General features: G+C 42.5%; 1 protein-coding gene across 3 annotated transcripts in view; it reads right to left on the bottom strand.

Annotated features, from left to right (window-relative positions):
- MXD4 (MAX dimerization protein 4) overlaps positions 1–22,038 on the bottom strand; it is a 39,468-nt gene that overhangs the window by 8,683 nt on the left and 8,747 nt on the right. For all 3 annotated transcript variants that reach the window (XM_050896666.1, XM_050896665.1, XM_050896664.1), the window contains exon 3: positions 20,455–20,484. In XM_050896666.1, coding sequence (XP_050752623.1) covers positions 20,455–20,484 — 30 coding nt within the window. The remainder of the gene's footprint in view (positions 1–20,454; positions 20,485–22,038) is intronic.

A 22,038-nucleotide genomic window follows, 5' to 3' on the forward strand; every position in this document is an offset into this window, starting at 1 on the left:
GGGACATTGAGCTTTAAAATAGTGAAATACCAGAATTAGGGACTACTGGTATTTATACAGAAAATCCTAATCAGGTAAATTTTTATTTCTGTGTCTGTAACCTCTAAAAACTACCTGGCTGGTTTTGTGTTTTAAATAAAAAAACTTGCTGTGGGGACTAAATTCAAATAATCTTTTTGTTTTTTAAAGGGCCTCTAAACACACACGCAATCATCTGCGTCACTCAGCACAACTTGGATGCAACTGTGTTTAGACAGCTGACAAGAAAGTGGGGACTGAAGATAAAGGAGGATGTGGCAAGGAAGAGGACAAGAATAGTATCCGAGTAGTAAATATAGAGTTAAATACATTGAAATGGAACGAGCAATATACTTGGAGTAATTAAAAGTCTGATAAGGAATATACAGAACTGTTGATCTGAGATCTACTTAATGTTAATCCTGGAAAATGTTAATGAAACCAGACTACATACTAAACTTATCTGCCTCTATTACTATATGAAGAAAGTCTGCTTACCACAGGGAGAAAGTAAGGATTTAGTGCACTTCCTTACCATCAACCGAGGAGTTAACAGAAACATTACCAAGATCCAGAGGGTACTGCTGTGTGTCTTTTTAGAGCACTAATTCTTTTATGCTACCTGCCAACCAGGTAAAGCAGGACTTTACAGAAGTGCCATGAAGAACACGGGACTGAAGCTAAGGAGAGTATTTTAACTGACCAATGAGAAGAATTAAAAAGAGCTAAATATTAAAAAAAATGCTTTAAGGCATTCTCAGCACTAACAATTGATAGCACTAAATGTAATAAACGCACTTGCTAAAAGACCTGCTTTAACTTCACTTTTTTTTTTTTAAAGAGACTTTTTCTTTCATTTAATTACTCAGCACCTATGAATCCATTAAAGATTTTAAAACATAAGCTTTACATAGATCTTTACATAAATGCAGGCATATTTATATGGCTAATTCATCTACTATAACACAACAGCATAATCAATGGCATAGATTGTAAACATAAAAAAAAGAAAACCAGCCCACCACAATTTCTGTGGTACTGGAGTAAATATCCCCACGTTTTGCATTTTGCACATCTTAGAAAAAACTGTAAGAATGTAAGAAAACATTTCAGGCATGTTACATTAACAGATCACACCAGCAGGAACAAGGGACTCAAACTTCACAGCAGATAAGTTGCCGCGTACAGGCTCTGCCAGCACTAGTTTCTCTTTTTCTGCAGGGACCTGACAGCTTTCGCTTCTCCTCGGCTGACTGTGACCACCAGAGGAGGGAAAGGCACTCACAGAGGCAATCGCAGCCGGAGCTGCTTTGTGTTTTGCAGCTCACGCCTTAAATTCCACCTAGAAAATAAGCAAAAAAAAAAAAAAAAGCGGCCTGGTCTCAGAGCAATGGGGTAACGATCTCTGTGCATGAAATGTAGTTGAAGTTGGGTAATTATGCTCTGCTCCAGCTTCGAAACCCGGCTGTTACACCTTCACCCACACAAAGCATAGTGTCAGGCCAGGACACTGGTGCCTACAGAAGCGGGCACTTTTCTCACCTCATGTGGATGCACAGAAATATCCCCCTCGTCACTGGTACTGAATTTATCAGGGAAGGTAAGGATCTAAAAAAAAAGCCATTCAAAATCTGAATCCTCAAGCCTGCAGCTCTCCGTTTTGGGTATGGCCCCACACATGGAGAGAGGTACATGGGTGACCTGTCTCTGATTTACCACATTTTCCTTTGTCCCAGATGATAAAGGGGTTTCAGATGTCCAAGGCTTCAGTGTTTCTCTATAAGCAAGCTCACAACATGGTCCTATAAATCTGCATTATAGCTCTTCTAACGCTTAATAAAAATGAATTACTAAGCCCACAGACTTGGTCAGCATTCCATAGCAGTGGCCATGTCTAGGAGCAGCTGGATGGTTCATCACGTTCACATAAAGGAGAAAGCAACTTGTTGGCAACTAACGCAATGGACACCAGCTGGAATTGCCTTGAACTGGTTTTGAATCCATGTGAGCCATGATGGGCAATATTGGCAGGTATTTCAGAACCGACAGCAAAATGAACCCTGGAGCCCCATAACTTGGAGGGACAAAGCAGCAAAACAGTGTTGTTAAGAATTTCCCCATAGTACGAGGACATCCACCAGAAGTTCATATGAAGACCACTCACTGACTCTAGTCCTCAGAGACTCCAGTTTGCTCCAGTGCTTGCCCATGAAAAGGCAGGAGCAATGCTGGCCAGAGGAGCTACAGTTCACTTCTCTAAAAAAGGCTGCCATGAAAAGAGAATTAAGATCTTTGACCCTAACCAATTTCAAAATTGTGTTAAATGAGTCTATTAAATAATGGTCAATAAGCTTCCCCATATGTATGAAATCCCAGATGCAAGTCCATTTTAGTGCACCAAGAAATGGAATACTAAGATGCAGAGAAAAAAAAAAGAAACAAAAAAGCCCATTGTTCACACTGTATGATTTTCATTCCAAGGAAACTGCAACAATTCCAAGAAATTCATACAACTACTTGATGGGTGGTTGCAATGGGAACAAAATACTTCTCAGTAGGGCCAAATAATATAACAAGAGGCAATGGCTGTGAATTGCAAGGTTCAGGATGGACATTAGGAAACAAATTTTTTACTAGGGCAGTGGCGCACCACCAGAATAGGTTGCCCAGAAAGGCTGTAGAAGTGCAGTCTGTGGAGGTTTTTCAAGATTTACCCAGACAAAGCCACAGACATTCAGAGGTCCCTCCAATCAACATTTCTATGAACGTATAAATCCAAGATTGCTTGTAAAACTGTAGCATTCGACTCACAAGATTGCTCCCATTCATGCAACAGCAAAACACCCCCGACTGTGCGACTTAAACCTGTGCCAGTCTGATTGATACAGTGCTGGCAGGTTTGTGGTGTGACCTGATCCACCTGTAGTCTTTTCACAGGGCTTTTTTAGGTCCAGCATAGCAGATAGAAATGGCCTGCAGCTAGTCAGACAGCAGACAGTTGTTCAGGCAGTAGTTGCAGTTTTTTAACAGCAGTAAACGTGTGTTTCCTAAACCATTCAAGTATAAATCTAGAGACTTTATTTGGAGGCCACTGATCTGCACAAAGCCAGCTGGAAAGGCAAAGCGCACATCCAAAACAAGCTGCTTAGTCCTTAGCATGGCATGCCTCAGCCAGGCCTTGGTGAAATTAAATGGCCACGAACACTCATGATACAGGGTGACAGAGTCATGTTCATGTGAAACGTGTGCTTGTCAATCCTGCCACCTCAGGAAAGCTGCCAACAGCCTTCCATGCATTTATGGTAGGTAGCATGGGGTAGGCATTTCCTCAAAGTTGCATCTGAAGACATAAACAACAGTTCCCGTTGTTGACTTCATGCTGCTGACTGCCAGAGATCACTTGCACAAAGTGTCAAAAGGGCCATGCTCATCTGTTTCTCAACAATTGTGGGCAAGAGCATAAAACTCACTAGAGAGAAGTCAAATTCATGACAAGTGTTCACCTTGCACATCCTCAAGGTCTCAGTCCACAGCCTCCCCAAATTAGAAGAATGACTCTCTCACACGTACCCATTCTCTGTTGACCCAAAGCTGGGTAGAAGGGAAGGAGCAACTCTATCAGCAAAGTGTGTCATCCTGTGGGAAGTCGCAGCACAGCTCTGTCTGGTCCATGCCCACTCCCTCCTACTAGCAGATTGCCCAGTCAAGACATGGAGCTGTCTTGGCCACACTGGGAGGCATCTTAGAGCTGCAGCATCTCCAGCTGATGGGCAGCAATGATCTGGAAGGCTAGGAAATGGACAAAAAGCCACTAAATGTCCATATTCCCATACTGCATGCTCTGAATTTCCCTTCGTGCTGGCTCTAGCAGAAGTTGGCTGGGTTCGACAGGGTGTTGTTGCTTCAACACCCACAGCCCAATGTGCCTCACACCATAGTGCATCACCGAAGCACGTACAGGCATGAAACAATGCTTGCCTCACAAGAAGACCCTAACTGTGCTTTCTGCAAGATACTTTAACGCTAAAAATGCTTGTGTGGCTGAACATGTGTCTGTATTTCAGATGTCCCAAATTTAGTCTACTAAACTAGCTCTGTGTACAGGAGGTTGACATACTCTCGAATCAACTGCTAAATATACTTGCTTGGTGATGTTCTGAAAAGAAAAGGACACTATAGATCAAACACTCAAATGACATTGAAAATGCAATCATTACAAGCCGCACTAGTGAGAACAACAGATATATTTGAAATAGATGCAAAAATTAAAAATTCATCATTTCTGTACATTAACCATTTCAGTCCAAAAACCAGACAGCCTCAGACCCTATCGCAAGGCAAATTCAATACAAATTTAATACAAACAAAACCCCCACTTCAAAGAATATAAACCTATTTGAAATTAATCTAGAAGATGTATTGTTACGAACTGGACAGAGTTACCAAAGCATTTCAGATTCCTTCTCTCATGTTTCACATTTTTTTCCACATTCAAACCTATCCTGGTCCTGGTGCTGTGCAATGAAGTTAATACACAAAGGTTTAAATATAGAGCAGTTACTAAATTTTTCATTGTTGCATAATGACTATGTAATCTGGCTTAATAACATACATAGGATAAAGTCAGAGAAGAATCTCTGCACCAAAAATTCACTTCTGGAGTCAAATGTTCTCCAGGTACATTGTGAACCAAAGCAGTCTGGGCCGAGCCCACAACTCTGGGTCAGAGACCCCTGCAGTGAACTAATGGTTGTGTTTTCTCCCTAAAGAAAGGTGATTTTATATCCCTACCAGACATGAAATTCAGCATAAAATACAGAAGTGAGCTAACTGCAATTGTAAGACGCTCGTGTTTTTACAGGAAGACTCTTCACAGTTTTATTTATGAAATGCAAATACCTGCGTACAGGGAGCACTCAAGTTTTAGATAGAATCAGCAAACACAGAGGCTCAGGATCCTTTGTGATATGCACTCGTCAGGATGAACACAGACAGCATCATTATTCATAAACTTATCATTATTTCAAAGTTTTTAAGAAATGCAGACCAGCAGTAAAAACTTCCCCATTGCTACTTCAGGATTCACCAGCCACCAAGGTAAAATGAGAGAAAGGAACTCTGCCTGCCTTCTGACTCCAACATCAACCCTTTCTTACTAGAGCTTGACACAGCAAGTCAAGATCTCTTAAGGGCTTCACCTCTTTTTATTTTGTGCACAGTCACACTTTTGAGCGATGACAGAATTTTGTTGCAAATGGCTTTAATGGTACTGAAAATGAAATGTGTTCATATTATTCTGTATATTCCTGGATATCATGGCCATACATATAATGTAGGTAAACATGTAATTATATATCCCACTCTGCTTAGTAGAAGTTGGTACTCAAGCATACTTGCCTCACTCCTCACGCTAACACTTTTCTTAAAGTAAGTGTCAGGAATGATATATTTACAGCTCTACAATACTTTTTATAAGCTACCAAAGATGACTCTGTACTAATTAGAACACATTTGTTTACAAAGGCATTTAAAGAGATTATATATAAACTTCCATCTTAAGAAATCATAGAAATTCAATCATAAAAATGGTTCCAAAGAAACCTATTTATTAATGGTCCAGACAGAATTCAGTATATCTTCAGCAAAATATTAAATACAATGGGAGATAAAAACCCTCTGCTGAAGTATAAAATCCTGTCTCTTCCATATTTATTTCAGTCAGAAACACTTTCAATACTTTCTACTCTACAAAGGATACCTCAAATACATTGTTTTTTTCCAAAAGAGGCTCTAGCTCATACTTGAGCTGCACAATCTATTTCAACCACACAAATTTGCTTTAGTAAAAAGGAAAGAAAACCTCTTAGTATTAAAGCACTGTACCATAGCAAGGCACTCAGTGTGCCAATTGCTACGAGATGTGTGAAATGCTTGCTCACAGCTGAGTGCCTCAGAGTCAAAACCATAAAATTCAGTAGCGCCCTTACAGCAAACCTCTTGGCTTTTCATTATCCAAGAAAAGATAAGCCAAACACCAGCATTCTACAATAGATGTAATTTTTTTTCCATGTTAAGAACAAAATCCTGAAGTTTGTGCTGCAGGTAAAGATTCATCCAAGGTTTGTTCCACATGTCTAACACCTCATAGAGGCCTCTGCAACTAAATTCAGCAGGAACACCCGGGAAGGCACTGTGGCAACTAACAGGCAGAAAAAGCTGTGAGTGCCTAATTGCAGTGATTGTTAGGGAATTAAATGCAACAGCCCTACAATCAGTGCAACCACCTGCTTTATTTACTTTAGTATTAACTAGGAGTTTCATCCTCTATATGCATTTTCAGTGTGGTGAATATTTTTGTGCATCTTTTTTGCTAAATTGACACCAGCCAGAGAACTTTAGCAGCCAGGTAGTTGGTGGTCTTGGGGTACCTTTGAAGTATCCAAACACAAGACATCAACTGCCTACGAAGGTAATGGCTGCCAAGTGTATCTTACCGTCACTAGCTTTCAAAGAGTCAGTGCTGCTATGAACTTAGTCATCTGCAAGTTTTCATGTGAATACTGCTCAGAAATGTCTGGTGCTGTTCCTGACGCTAAGGAAGACAGAAGAAAACCTCTGCTGCCTGTTATACAGCTTACCATTTCAATGTTTTGTGCATTTTATCACTCTGAAAAATATTTAAGTAAGTTCTCTATTTCACTATACATAAATGCACACTGCAGCATTCACAGTGCATTTTATTTACTTTCACTTAGGGCCACTTCAGCCCACTTGCTGAGCCAAGACTCCACACTTTAACTTCGCCTTTTTCCCTTCCAAAAGTTGCGGCTTGTTCACATTTTAGAACATATGCATGAAACCAGAACTTATTCCTACATCTTTCAGCAAACATAAGTTAAGGGAAGTATCTGCAGCGGCACAAATGTATGCATTTTTGGCCAGCTAAGCCTCTTGGCAGCAGCGTGCAGAAAGCTAGCTGGGATGCAAGCCGGGGACAGGTGAATACTGGCTGGTCTGCAAGAGGGAAGCTGCTGACTCCCAAGAGAGGGGATGCCTGGCAGACCTTGCTGCCTATGTTGCCCTCTGCCCCCCCTCCTTCCTTTCCCCATCCCTCCAGTGGCTCCCTGCTGAGTGCAATTACAGCTGCCTGTCCTAAATTACAAGCACTGGGCTACATCAACATTTCTTCATCTCTCAAAATGCCTACAAGCCAACTTTGATGCTCCTTGCACTCCAGTTCCCACCAGAGGGTGAGCTGTGGTGGCCCATGTACTGCCATAAGCCAGAGGCAGCAGCTAAGACAGGCGAACAGCAACTCCTGAAACTCACTTTGGGCTGGAATGACCCTGTAAAGCAACCTGGACAATGCCAGCGTGAGAGACCCGACTGGAGCCTCAGCAGCTGGTGGCTGGCCAGACCACCCATGTGCTGTCCCTTCAGGAGCATATCTGACAGCAGAAGCAGACAGACAGACTGATGAGGGTCCCAGAGTCACATCTGACTTTGGCCAGCGGAAGAAATAAAAGCCCTGTGGCACAGTTAGTGCCTGTTGCCGTATTGTTCCTCGACCTTCTCCCACTCAAGTTCTCCTCCTGCCACAGAGTGTGAGCATGAGCTGTCAGAGAAGCGTGAGGTGTGACACAGGCGTCCCCCCCCACCAGTGCCACCACACGCCTAAACTGCCTGCAGACCAACCCAGCAAGACGACAAAACCAAAATACAGTGGTTGGTTTCCAACCAGTCCTTTACCTTCATGGGCTCGTGGCAGGCGCTCAGAGGAGCACTTGTGCAAGGCAATGCACAGGCAGGACCATGTCAGCAAGGACGCCGGGACAGGTGGGACACCAGCAGCTCTGAGTGGTATCTGTTTTAACTGCTGGGGAACCGTAGCCTCAGGCTCCACAGCATTAAGAGCTGCAGGACCAACATCTGACTACCCTCATCTCCTCTCCTTGTTTTTTTCCAGGCTCCTCCCTGCAGCCAGGCCTGTCCTCACAGCTTTCCCCAGGCTTCAGCCATCCCACTGTCTTAAGCTGCTCTTCTTTGAACAGCAGCCATGAAAGGTTTAACAGCCCTTCAATGTCTCAGGTCTCAGCAATAATAACAGCAAGATGCAGAAATTTGAGATGTGCTTCATGGGAAATGTCAATAGGAATTTACAAGCTATACAGGGATTCCCAAAAGCATCACAAGCAAATGTAATGGCAGCTGGATACCATTTGTCTTTCCTGGATGTTAACCATCTCAAATTTACATGTATAGGATTCTCCATCCTTTGACCAGAGGCAATAAAATCTCTGACCTTGCAAGAATGTGAAGCAACAGAAATCAAACATTATGGAAACAGCTGAAATCCCCTGCAGTATGTTTTTGCCCTTGTATGGATTTCTTTTCCTCTGCAAAAAAAAGGAGATTCCAACCTATATTTTAGCATTTCAGCCTTCAGGTTGTGCTCATCTATAAAGAACAGTTTTCTGTATTTTAAACTTTCAAAGCCAATGTCAAACAAATACGAACAATTCTCACACCTACAGAAAAGGAATTTCTGTTTCAGGTGTCTTCTATTTTTAGCCCTGTTATCTACTGATTGTCTTTTAACATTTACCTCTCAAATGCTTTTAAGCAATAGCAAGAGAGGTATCACCTAGTACCATGAGCTCAGCATCACACAGTACCTACCTAATACAGGCGGATGAACAACAGTGCCTTGTGAGGAAATACATGAGTGATGGAAATACCATTGTACACACTTGAAAACAGAGTCCACAAAAAAATAATCAGCCATGCTTTTAATAAACTTATTCAATACTTCATTCATCCAGCCTTCCACCCATTTGTTTCACACATTAAAATGCACACATTGCAACTTAGTAGTCCTCCTAAATTAGACCTCTCAAACCCATCTGTCTTACTGGCACTCAAGTTTCTTAGATTACACTGCAGGAAGACTTAAGATTTTAAGTTTGTCTGTTACCTCAGAATAGTGTCAGACCCAATTAGATAAGGAAAGTGCCATTGCAAGATCATGCCGTTCCAGTATCAAGCAGTTTTAATTCCCACTTGAAGTTACACGGATGTACACACGTACTTACACACGCTCCCCACTGAAACCCCAAGAGTGAATTAGGACTCGCCACCATTTACATGAGTGCGGTAACGCTTTGGTCGTCGCTGGTGGTGGAACACCACAAAGCAAATTTGCACAGCAAATCCAAACCCACGACATCGGTCTGCAGTTCTGCAATAGGTATGTTGTCATTTGCCACCTTTCACGGCACTTTTAAGTAATTTGTTGAGGACTGTAGAGCATAGGTCAAAGAGAACTGCATTTATTTAAACAAGGAAAAGCTGCATAACAACAACAGGTTTGCACTGGGTTTACACACAGAGGGGAACAGGGTGATAACTATGATTTTCCACAAATTAACCATTCACCAAAAGATGGCTGAAGAGGATGCAGTCAGTCTCCCCCACAAGTGGCTCCAGGGAGCGTGTATATCCCTCTCACGTAGCACTTAAGGCACAAGGTGCAGCACGGCTCTGCGCACACAAGCTACACGTTTATCGACTGACAACACCCCAGCGCAAGTCACTGCTTACAAATCAGCTCATGGCTTGAAACCGGCTTTAATTATCAGACTGTTTCCCCACATCAAAATGCTAAGCAAGAACATCGTGTCTCAGGACAGCTGCCAACAGGAAGGATCTTAAAAAAAAAAAGTGGGGGGGGGGGGAGACTACAATGCTTAGAGAAGCCTAGAGAAGTTGAGCTGTAGCACAGCACTAAGTGAAGACAGCACGGTATGAGGCCTAGTGAGCTTTTTCTGCCTAATTTTAAACCTCCCTATAACCTAGTTATTTTATACATATGTCAAATGAGGGGAGAAATGTGTTCAAGATTTTTTTTTTTACACCACTGTATGATGCCAAATTAAAGGAGAGGCAAGTCAAGCTGAATTATTTTAGCTAAATTAAAAACATGCATTGCTGTCACACACTGAGCGCGAGGCCTTGGGATGGCAGACAGCTGGAATTAAGCAGCCTTTTCCTGCATCAAGTTAAATGAAGAGTGTGAGGCATTAATATCTGCAATACTGGATACCTGTGACTGTGATTTTATTGTCTATTGTACCTCTATATCCAAATGCCAAGTAAATACCAAGCGTCCAATTTAACTAGCCTGACAAATGCTGTAGGGACTCCACGTTCCCACGTGCAGGAGGCACCAAAAGAAAAAACAGCAATTCACACCGCAGTTTTAAAACGTAATCAGAGTTAAGGCAACTGTATCTCCAGTTCAGCACCTAAAGAATCACTTTCTCATTCTCAGAGGTAGGAAGTTTTAAGCTCTGACTGGGAAATTAAGTATCAGAAAGGGATGTTCAGTGCTATGTCTTACTTCCATTTTTGCTTTTGCTAATACTTCCTCAGCACCTGTACCTACCAAAGCTTCGTGGCCATCTTAGAGGGAGTAGCTAATGGTGGCAGTTTGAGCATGCACAAATGAAGTTAATTGGCTTTTGGGGGGAAGGAGGTGGTGGGTGTTGCTGTCTTTTACGCCAACAAGACACTTGGGGTGCCTCGGGATGACAGCAAGGTGCCTGTTCCAGCCAACTGAAGGCTGGTTCAGACTCCAAGTGAGAACACCAAAGGAAAAGAAGAAAAGAAATCACCCTGAAATAATTAAGAATACACGTCCCCAAATGTCTTGCTGTACATCTCCAACTCCATCATTGAAACCTTGTAATTAGAGGTGGTTAGAAAAGACAGAGTGAGGTGTATATATAAACAAATTTAGGGGAAGGATTAAATGCACTGACTGTAATTAAAGATGGTCTCTTCCAAGGCTACAATGGGTACTCTTACTTTCATATGAATTAAAAGCTGAGCAACACTTATGTAATATTTCCCCCCTAAACAGTGACAAAATCTGGCATCACGGGACACTGGAGAGTTGCAGAATCTGACAGTCCTGCCTCAAAATTTACATTTAGCTTGCCACAGCACAGATAGTGCCTTGTTTATAATTTAATTTCCGTCCTATTATTTCCTTTTCCATTGAACAGTACAAAGCTGGTTGTCTCTGTGCCAGGCGGGGTGCAGTCGAGCAGAATCTGAAAATGATCCATTTTGGGACGATAAGGTATGGAACAGCTTTTCAAAACTCTCCCCCCTTTCCTCCTTCTTCTTCTTCTTCTTTCTTCCCCACAAAACTCAGCCCAGATTTCTTAAGTGCAGTATCCTGAGGTTATCTGGCAATGGAAGGAAGAGCCAGAAGTTTGGACCCACTTGCCATGTGAGTATGTAAAGTGGGAACCAAGATACCTGACAGTCTATTTCAAATACCTATTAGCACGTAGACCCAGTAACTGCTTCTAGCCAAACACACACAACAAGCTCCCAAATTTCCCTAGCAGAAATTATTTGCTCCACCCATGCTGTTCATTTCAGCAGTCAACACAACAGCACTTACCAATCGGGATTAAGTCAGCTTTCTTGGGGGAATTACAGGGTTTGCTACCTTTATGTTTTGTAAATATCAGCTAATGTGGTATGTAAGACACAGAGTGTCTGTGCAGCTGGTATTTGCAAACACTGATGGTACTCCTAATTTCAATAGGAGCTGCTGAGTTCTGGCAGCAATTACATGCCAGGCAGGCCCCTTATTTAGCACCTTGTATCTTCACTTAGTCACCTACATTGAAACATCAATGAAAGAAAAGCAGATAAATTTGTTAGGCATTAATCCCAAGGTGGCAGTTGGGAGGAGAGGACTCGCAAGTAGTTCTCCAACCTTTTAGAGACGTTTTACCACGTTCAGATGTAGTCTTTGACTGTTCCCTGAATCTTCTGCTTTCTTGGTAAAAGGTAGAATCTAATATAAGCTTTCTTAATGTAGGGCATGTAGCTGGTAACTAGAGTTATTAGTTTTCAGGTTAGAAGTATTGCAACAGATGACCTCATGTACATACATCCAAGCCCACACCTCTTCTGTGTCGGCTACACCAATCTCCACACACTACTCAATTAGTTATACTAATTTGTATAGAAAAAAAATTGCATAACATAAACTAGAATTAAACAATAATATTAGCCACTTGACATCCTTTGACAAGTCCTGTCACTCTGCTCTATTCTAGCAGGATGTGTACATAGCTCAGTATACACATTTCAGTTTCCATCTCAAAACACAGCACTCTGAAGTTCCAAAACAACCCTCTCCTTCCAAAAATAGGGAGGGGTAGGGGGGGAAAGGAATATCTTATCCGTTCTTGTGAATTGCACAGTTCTTCAGGACAAGAAAAGTCAGTTTTAACTGGATCACATGCATGGAGTTTTTATTTGGGTTGTTTGTTGGTTTGTTTTTTTTTTTTTTTCAAAAAAGGCCCAAATTAAACTGCTGTGAAGGAACAGCATTATGCTTTTTCACATTTATGATCTGCTGGCTAAATGTTCATGCTCAGTACAGTTTCTGGAACCTTAACTGCATTCTCTGTAGCTGTCCGGATGTGATGTGGGGTTCAGCTTGCAGGCAGGCACGTACAGCTCCTACTGAAATCCCCTGAGCGGGCACAGAATCAGGCCCACAGCTTGCCACATGCTAAACCACCGTGTGTACCAACGGGAAAAAAACAGATTAAAAATTACTTGACCTGCGAAGGAATTCTGTGTAGTAAATCTAAGCACAGGTGTCCGCCAACAGAGAACACAAGGGGAAAGCAGCATGAGCTGTAACAGTAAAGTACACATTGTTCCATCCAGAAAGACATTTTGAATTTGGGACCCGGCCACGGTATATCCAATACTCAAACGGGGTAAGCAGCCCACGGAAAGCAGTGCTGAAAATAGAGCTAGAGATGCCAATACAGCATGGAGGCAGGGAGAGGAGGGGACAGGACAAGCAACCCACAGAATATAGCCACCTCCTCCAGCCTAGGTTGATCCCTTAGTGTCTTCTCCAACCAGGGACACTGGGTCATCGAAATTTTGTGCTCATGACATACTTGGGAGAAAATAATTCAGCCTCCTGCAGATTTGGTGTGAATCCTGAGTGCAGAGCCAACCTTGCCTTAAACAGCCAGAGCTGCACTGCTGGCTTTCAGGTGCATTTGCCACCTCTTCAAATCATGGCAGGTACCACTTCTGTATACCCTGTTTTTTGTCTGTGGGCTTCCACAGACTTGACTGGTTGGGATTCAGCCCAGGATTCCCATCGCGTTATGTAAGACTTGTTTCAGAGGTCAGCTTCTTAAAGCCCATTAGCTCCCTAAATACCTTAAAAAAAAAAAAACAAAAAACAACCAAGTTCCAGCTCACTTGCCCAGATGTAGCTAAGCAAGCTTAAAAGGAAAACTTTTTTTTTTAAATACCTAATTCAACAAATCTTTTTCTCCTCCAATCAAGAGAGCAGTCACCACCAGGCATCTCTTTCCCTATTTGCAGGGAATCAGCACCTAGCTGTTGTCTGTACAGTCCTGAAGGTACCTGGAAGTCTGGCCCATCTATCTCCATTTTATACAAGACTAGCCCACTCTTTCTACTACAGCAGATAAGAATTGACCAGGTCAATTAGCAGATGCTGAGAACATAAACCACCTTTCACATAGTCCATTAGAGGCTGACACACAATGGACTTATGTTTGGAGAGAGGGATGAACAAATTCAAGTGGAAAAAAAGCATGCACTTGGTTTCTCGCCCATCTGCTTTCTGCTGGCTGTTTGGCTGGCCAGGAAGCACATGGCTTTCTGGAGCCCAGACCCAAGACTGCACTTAGGCTCTGCAGTTCACAGCCCACTTCAGCAGGAAAAAGGACATTACAATTTAGTCAAGACTGTATTTTAGTCCATTTTTCATTGCTGAATAAAAGCTTTGTCCAAAGCACGAGGATGTGTACATCTCTGACACCTGGAATATAACTTCCTGAGCAGATTAACTTCCAAGCTTCATCTGCTTAATACACCCCTCCTTTCTAAACCAGCAGTCTAGGTGGGAAGACACTTTTGTTGGGAGTGCATAATCAAGTGAGCTGCTGTATGCACTGAAAAGACAGCACTTCAGCACACGGGCATTTACAGTAGCTATTGCAGCATGTAGTAGAGGACAAGCCACGAGTCTGGACATTTGCTGACTGCCTACAGGTGGGGAAAAGGTGAGGAAAGAATAGCATTTCAGCGCAAAGCTTTAAACCTTCTAATTTCTTTAATTCCATGGATTCATCAGACTCAGAAACATGGGACATTTCAACAAAAGAATTGAATTAAATTTTCAGTTCTGTGGGTCCAGTTCTTTATAGACTTTGCTAAACAAGCTCCACAAAAAAACATATTACAGCAATTTAAGACACAAATGCCACCATATACTTTGCTCCTCTGTTGGAAACCTGAGGTTAAATTACAGGTAAAAGGGGGTTTGAGCTGAGACTCAGCCTTGCACTGGCTGAGGCAACACCATTTGCCTGACCACTACAGCTGGCATCCTCAGAGAGGCAGTTATAGCTGGGGGGGGGAGCAGACGCCTAAACCATGGTGGCTGTCAGCTCACAAAAGGCCAGTCAGACTCTTAAGGCATTACCTTGCTTAAGCAGTGCAAAGGTATGTTTATTGCAATTCACTTGAATTGCAATAAACCACTTCACACCAACCAGGTGGTGTAAAAAGTTCCTTACTTGACGAGAAAACCAGAAGAAACAGATATAATACGGAGGTTAAGTTCTGCTAGTAAGACGAGGTCGTTCCCACCACTAATGTAGCAGCCACGTTATCTGAATGGTTTATGTATAATCTGGACACGTCCTAGAAATGGCAGCAATTTTTATAGACCCATTATAACAATGAGATCTGTACCAGGTCAGTAAGACCCATCCAGCACAGCACTCTCCAGACAATAGTGGCCAAAACTGGATGCTTAGGAGAAATATTAAACTGACAAAGAAGTGAACTGTACTGCTCTGTACTGTAAATTAATGCTGTCACTCAAAGAAGCGATCCCACCCTCTCCCTGTGCTGGCATTAGGGTGTGCCTGTGACAGTGAGCTGGGTCAGGAAAATGAACTGGCTGAAGAAGCAAGCTTCTCCTCTCCCTCCTGTGCCAGCAGGAAGCAGGACCCAGCAGCAGCAGCAGCATGCAGCCGGGCTGGGTTAAAGTCCTGATGGAAGCACAGCAGCAGACACATACTGGGTGATCCCTCCCTGGAAGTACTTTACCTCCAGCACCAGTTAGGGGGTTTCCTCAGCTAGTGGTGGCACCATAGCCATTCAACATGATGGATCAATGCAGTTATATCTTTACGCTGCATAACTACTAACTGAAATGGTAATTTGCAATTTTGAAAAGGCAGCCAATAATAAAAATAAACATTAAGCGTTGTTTTGGTACGCTATTATTTCAATGACCTTTCAGTTCTGTTTCAAAACTTCCAAGTTTATCAGCAACTGGCAATTACATGCTTTTCATTAACCCTGCAATTTAGTAACATGAAGAACCACAGAGAGAATTTCAAGACATCCATCTATGCACTCTCTCAGCTTACATAAACTTTAAAATCCAAGTAACTCTGGTGGCTGAAATTCATGTACCAATGAATGTAACTGTGCTCCTGGCATCTGCACTTCCTGCATGAGAAAACTGACTATCTATTAGAACTTAACTTCAGAGGCACTTGATTCTATTTACTTTATCAGCTAATGTTGTATGTCATAATGCTCCCATCAAAATACATATTTTTCATCAAAATCTACATTTATATACAGATATCTACTTCATACACATGATGATGCAATATAACAACCTTTTTCTGGCAAGACTTTAGGTTTAAGGACTACAGAAAGCACTACCCAAACCTCAGAACAGCATTACCTTCTGCACACACGGGAACACTGTCAGTCTCAGCCTGATCAGCGCTGTAAACAATGCACACATTAGGCTCATTTGGGAAGAAGGAAAGGTTTCTTTTCTTCTTCTAAAAGGTTTTGCAAGTCACTATGTCTCATGTGTTCCCCATCCTGGTCTTGCACTTCTAAAAATTCAGGGCTGTCACGCTCAACTGATCAGGCCATCTCCACAGCAGTCTCAGCTCGCTGCAATACAAACTAGTGAGCCCTGAACAAGAGAACTGCTCCCGGTCCCACCCGATACCCAGTGATTGAGCTAAACACTTGTGCACTTCTCCTTCTTGGAGCAACTTCCATAGGAGAGTAGGGAAATGTCCCTAGAGCACACATCTCCCAACAGCAATGCCTGTTTTTTACCTCTACCCAACTCAGCTCGCCAGCTTTTGTCAAACCTACACCTGGGGACCTGGGACGCGATCTGTCGATTCATCGAGCAGGAGAGCACTTGCAAGTCAGCTGCTGCAGTGCTGACCACTGCCATGCTCAAGATCGCCCATCCATCCTGCCCAAAGACATTAATCAGCTCCCTCTTCTAATTATACTCCCACTGCTTGCCAGGAGTTTACTATTTTGAGGAACGCAGGCAGGACAACTTTTACTGCTGCTGATCTGCTCCTTCCCACTTCTTGATTAAAAAAAACAGGAAAACCCCACAGAAAATAATACAAATGGTTTGACAGAGGCAGGAGATAACTGTCCATCTAGATCAAGACGTATCATGGTCACCCAGCCAAGGCACTTGTTCAGTTCACACGGTGCCAGTTTGGGGCAGCAGCACATGGCTTGCCAATTTTCAGGCACACTTTTATTAACTTCCTCACTAATGCTTAAAAGCTGTTCTTTAAAATTACTGTTTCACAAGCTATTTTCAAAGACTTTGCAATAGAAAGGACAAGATCTTGATCTCCTCCTGCAGCAGAGCTCCTCACAGCCAGGCAGGAGTGAAATGACTTTGTCACCGAAGGAGCCCTGATGGGTCAGTCCCAGTATCCCTCATCAGGGCTCCATCTGCTTCTGATATAAGAAAGGATGGACCACGGCAGGGAGGTGTCCCTTCCTCCCGCAGTCCTGCACAAGCTGGGGGGACCAGTCCACACATGAAGAGCAGAGGGCAGATGACTCACTGCCTTCACAGAGCAGTGTGAAGATCTCAGTACAATCTTCAGGGGAATATACCTTGGTTTTTACATTGTAATGTAGAAATAGTATAAATTGATGCAAATAAATGAGATTATGCTGTGTCTTTTTAAGAAGCTTGAGTCTCTCAGGGATTCTTGGTTTTTCTACACTATGAAAGTTGAATTCCTCTCTACAGCTGTCAGGTTAGGTTGATTTAAAAACTGCCTTGCAAAAAGTCATGATTACCAATGTACTTGCTATTTGCATTACTCTGTGAAAGCCTACTGATATAATGCTCTGTGGAAACAATAACAAAAAATATATACATGAATATACATGTATATATTTGTCATTAGGAACTAGTTACATCCGAGTGCCATTCTGATTGACCTGTCTGTAATCATTAAAATATCTCCTAGAACCTCATCTGTCCTTAGGATCGAAGATTTCCTGCCTTCCTACTTTTTATTTAGGGGGTTTCCTGTTTCGTGGCTCTGAGATGCAAACCTTCATCACACAGGACCAAAACAGGACTGCCATAAGAGGGATGAGTCCTTATAGAGTTTTACTATAATGAACACACACTGAAGTTCTGAGCAGGGTATTCCAGGGAGACTTAAAGCAGAGAAAAAGGAATTTTATGTATGAATTGCTGACAAACACTTTACCATAACTGTAGTCTGAATTCTATCACATAATGAGAGTTTTTGTTGGAATTATGTCTCTGCTTCCATTTGTCTTCCTCTGAGCATCCCCTCAAGAGCATATAGAAAAGAGACTCAGCAGTACAAAATGCAAATTAAAGTAGTGGTGCCAAACGGATGAGTCTGCACACACAGAGAGATCAACCACTGCCATTCCCACTGATGTCAAAACCAGAGGTAAAACCTCTTATGTGCAACACCAATGCAGAACCTGAACAGCACCATGTACCAGTACACGGCTACTGTGGCTTTCTGGTTAGTGGCAGCTCTGGTCACCCTCATCCAGGACACAAAGGCCCTGTAAATGAGGAAGCCATTTCCCTTCCCTCCAGCACTCAGTCCAGCCCACAGACACCACGTGAGGGACTCGGCAAGGAGGAGGATGTGAGCAGCCATCTCCTCTCTTCCTCCTTGACGGGCTCTTGTGAGATAACCAAGTGTGTCTCAGCCAGAAGCATCATGGCAGTGGTGAGTCAAAGGTGCTGGTCCTGGAAAGGATACACCTCCAAAATCAACATCCAGCGCTTCCCAGCCAGCAGGGCAAGGCTGTGCCGGGGAAAGAGGACAGGCTCTGCTGCAAGGACCAGCTGCTACAGGGACACACTATGGCTGTGAATCTTCCATTAAACTTCGCAAGATGCTTGACGGATTTTAATGCAATTTTAGTAAAACAGAGTGAAAAACAGTACGATCAGTATTATCACCTCATACGCCCACAGTGCTGGAGGAGGGGGTTGTTAAAAAAAAATTAAAATTACAGGAGTCCTTCACACCAATACATTAGGTAACTAGAATTGTACACACCTCATCTGCTTTTGTGAACACCCATTTGCACACACAAGGATCTTGCACTAATTCGCAGGTTCTCACCAGGAATAATAAAAATCTGGCTTCAAATATAGTCTAACTGTAGGAGGTACAGCAAGCAGCAGCAGTTACAAATATTAGTTGTATAATCACAAGACACACCTTGCAGTTTACCTATTTTGACCTTGAGATGGCAGAGAAAGAAAAGGTAGCAAGGCAAATACTATATGGTCCAGCTACTACAAAGATACAACACAGAACTGAAAGTGAGAACAGAGATTGAACAATTAATAGATCCTTCTTCTGCCCCTGCATCTGCTGCGCCTCATTTACTGTGCTGCTTAAACATATTAAGGCAGAGCAGAGGGAAGAAGAGGCAACTTCATGCTCGGGTTATAAAAATGACTGGAAGGAAAAAAAAAAGGAATATGCAGTTTGGATGACAACAAGTCAGTAATGACGGAGCAGGGGAAAAGGAAGAAATGGAACAGAGTATCTAGAAAGAGGATGGAAAAAAATGAGAGTGAGAAAAAAGCACAGTTGGAGCCAAAGATTTTTTTTTCTTTTAAAGAAGTGTGACCAAAGGACAGAATTTTGCATGAAGTTATTTTCCTGAAGACTCTGTCAGCAGAACTTCTGCCAGCTGATTTCACTGCCTTAGCCAATGCACTGCATTCTGCAGCCCAGGCCTGCGTTTGTGAGCTTGAGCCTTCCCCAGTTCCTCTCATCTCTAGGATGACCACGTGGCTATTAGGAAGGGCTATAGTTTACTCATATTACAATTATACTACAGGAAAGCATGTAGGCATGCAAGGGAAGTGATGGTCTAGCTGCTACATAACTGCGGCCACAGAACAACACACAAAAAAAACCCCCAGTGAGTTCAGCCTTGTTGTGCCATCAACCACGTTTCACGTATTTAGAAGCATGCAAATAGGTTTAAGTCATATTCACACATACACCCCTTGCTTTCCTTGGATGCATGAAACCCGAAAGACCACAAGTTACATGAAAAAGAACAAAAAACTACCCGAAAGAGAGTTTGTCCTGCTGCCTGAATGATAAGTGAAAGGCAGCGATCCTGCAGTGAGGGTGCCACGGTGCTGCTCAGCCAGGGAACCGAAAGCCAGTGCGAAGACAGGCACCTTTTGCACTCGGCAGCTCTCTGTGTGCACCTTCAGAGCAGCGTACCCCAGGAGACTTCCTACAGCTAAAAAGCCCATCTGCAAACAAACTCTGACAAGATACAATAGACGGTAAACACTGCCTCCAAAACTGTACAAACATCTGTTCTTTAAAAATCGGGTCTTCAGGGTCTGATGAATGTCCTTGGTAAGTAAGTACAGCTTTTCACAGCACTGGATACACAGAACCAGGGCGGCAGCTCAGGAGTTGCTGACTTCTAGCTCACACACAGCTCTTTGGACAGGACACGTACCAGCAAGGAAGCAGACGGAGGGGAAAAACGTATCTGTAGGTACTTACATGCAAGATGAAAATTAACTGCACTTTAGGCATACTTTAAAAAAAACATAGAATAACCCTGTGTGACACATTGTTCCCCGAAAATCATTCACCTTAATCACAAAATACTTTGATTGTACTTATAGCATTTAACACCTCTAGCAAACAGTTGCTGCAATCAGATTCTTTATTAGTAACAGTACGGTTAACCAGTTACAGCATTAATCAGTCCAAAGCTAATTATCAGGGGTGTTTCAAAAACAGCATACCAAACAACAGAAAAAAAGCCAAATAATATTATACCCATTAGATTTTAGTTGATAAAAACCCCCCAACTTAATAAACTATTCAGTGCAGAATCAAAACAATTTCAACAAAACATTCTTCAATAAGCATGGTAATTCTAATGTCAGCCACACATCTTTTAATTTGCTTTCTTCTCAAGACTTACCTATGTTTTTCTAGTTCGTTGTGTGATGACCTATTAAAAAGAGAAAAGACATATTAGAGAAAAGGATAAATACCAAGATTTAGAATATTTAAAAGCCAACACCTGCGTAAGTTGCAAAAGAGCTCTCTAAAACATGTATTTATATGGATTATGAAACAGCTTCACTGTTAAATTGGTTCACTTTTACATCCCTTAGATACTTCAAGGTATCAATTTAATTTCCATGAGTAAACCGTGGGTTTGGGGGGGAATTATAATAAATTTGCATTTATTAGCGTTCAATAGATTCAGAGACAGAATTGGACATAAAAAACTGAGCAGGTTAGCAATAAAAACAGCCCACAAGATTTTTATCTGTGAAGAAAAATTATGAGGGGGCAGAAAGTGTTAGAAGATCTAAATGGTAACAAGTAAGAGTAAAAAGCACCCAAAAAGCCAGCTCTCAAGCCCACGGAGAAGCAGAAAGAAAAATCAGCAGCTAACCACTGCTGTTGCTGTTGACATCTCAATGGCAAAAAAGAGGAATCCTCTTAATTCTTCTGAGTCTATAAACAGAAAAAAAAATCACAGTCCCTGAACTGACCACATCAGTATGCTATTCTCTGCCAAGCTACTAGGATTCGAGATTTATTCCCCCCCCCCCCCCCCAACTGATGCCTCAGGTTTTTTGCCATTAGAACGCAGCCCTAACTTCTTGGAGGATTATTTTTTTAAAATTGATTCAGCTGGAAATATTAATTTTATTTATTTACACAGCTCAGATTAAAAACATTCCTAAAATGAAGTTATTGTTGCCACTTCAAAACCAGCAACTTCCCAGACTTTTAGTTTTAGTATGTCCAGTACGTAAGGATCAAAAGATACAAAGGCGGTGGCAACTTTTACGGCTGGCAGATTATGTCAAAGCAGCTCTCCTACAACATGCTGTAACCCCTGCCTGCATCTGGGCATGATGTGCTGACCGAGACAGCTTTGTGGAGGTGTAAGCGCACAGTCCGTCGAGTAAGCAGAGACATCACAGGGTGAGAAACTCTTCCTGCACAAATGCACGACCTGCCTGGTGGCAAGCCGTTCTGTCTCTCCCCGCACACGCACATGCAGCTGGATGCTGCGGTGTACCTAAGTGTTACTGATGATGAAAGCATCTCTCCAGCCATTGAGAGGGGAAAAAGAAAGCAAAGCTCATGCAAAGAAATATCCAATGAACAAACCCGCAAGCAATTTATTTCAGGCCGGTGCAGCTCCTGATCCTGCAAGGAATTAAGTGAACTGCCCCTCTGCAGGTAGAGGAAAACTCAAATGCTTACAAGGTTCAGCACTGATGCTAATCCACTTTCACTGGAAAGCATCCCAGTGTTGTTACCAAGACATCAACTATGTCAACCATTACCTGGTGTCTTTTTCTGAAGAGCCCATGAAGTTGTTTTTTTTTTTTTAAACTTGTTGCATCAAGTGAGCCACAATCAGGTAATGTATGTATTCCTACCGTGCCATGTAAGTGCTCCTGACCAATGCAGCAACACTGAAAGTGTTTTACACATATTCTGTGCTACATTAATAGGTCAAGGTGGGCTGGGTGTGCTG

This window comes from Gymnogyps californianus, chromosome 4 (genome assembly GCF_018139145.2).
Source record: "Gymnogyps californianus isolate 813 chromosome 4, ASM1813914v2, whole genome shotgun sequence".
NCBI classification, from domain to species: domain Eukaryota; kingdom Metazoa; phylum Chordata; class Aves; order Accipitriformes; family Cathartidae; genus Gymnogyps; species Gymnogyps californianus.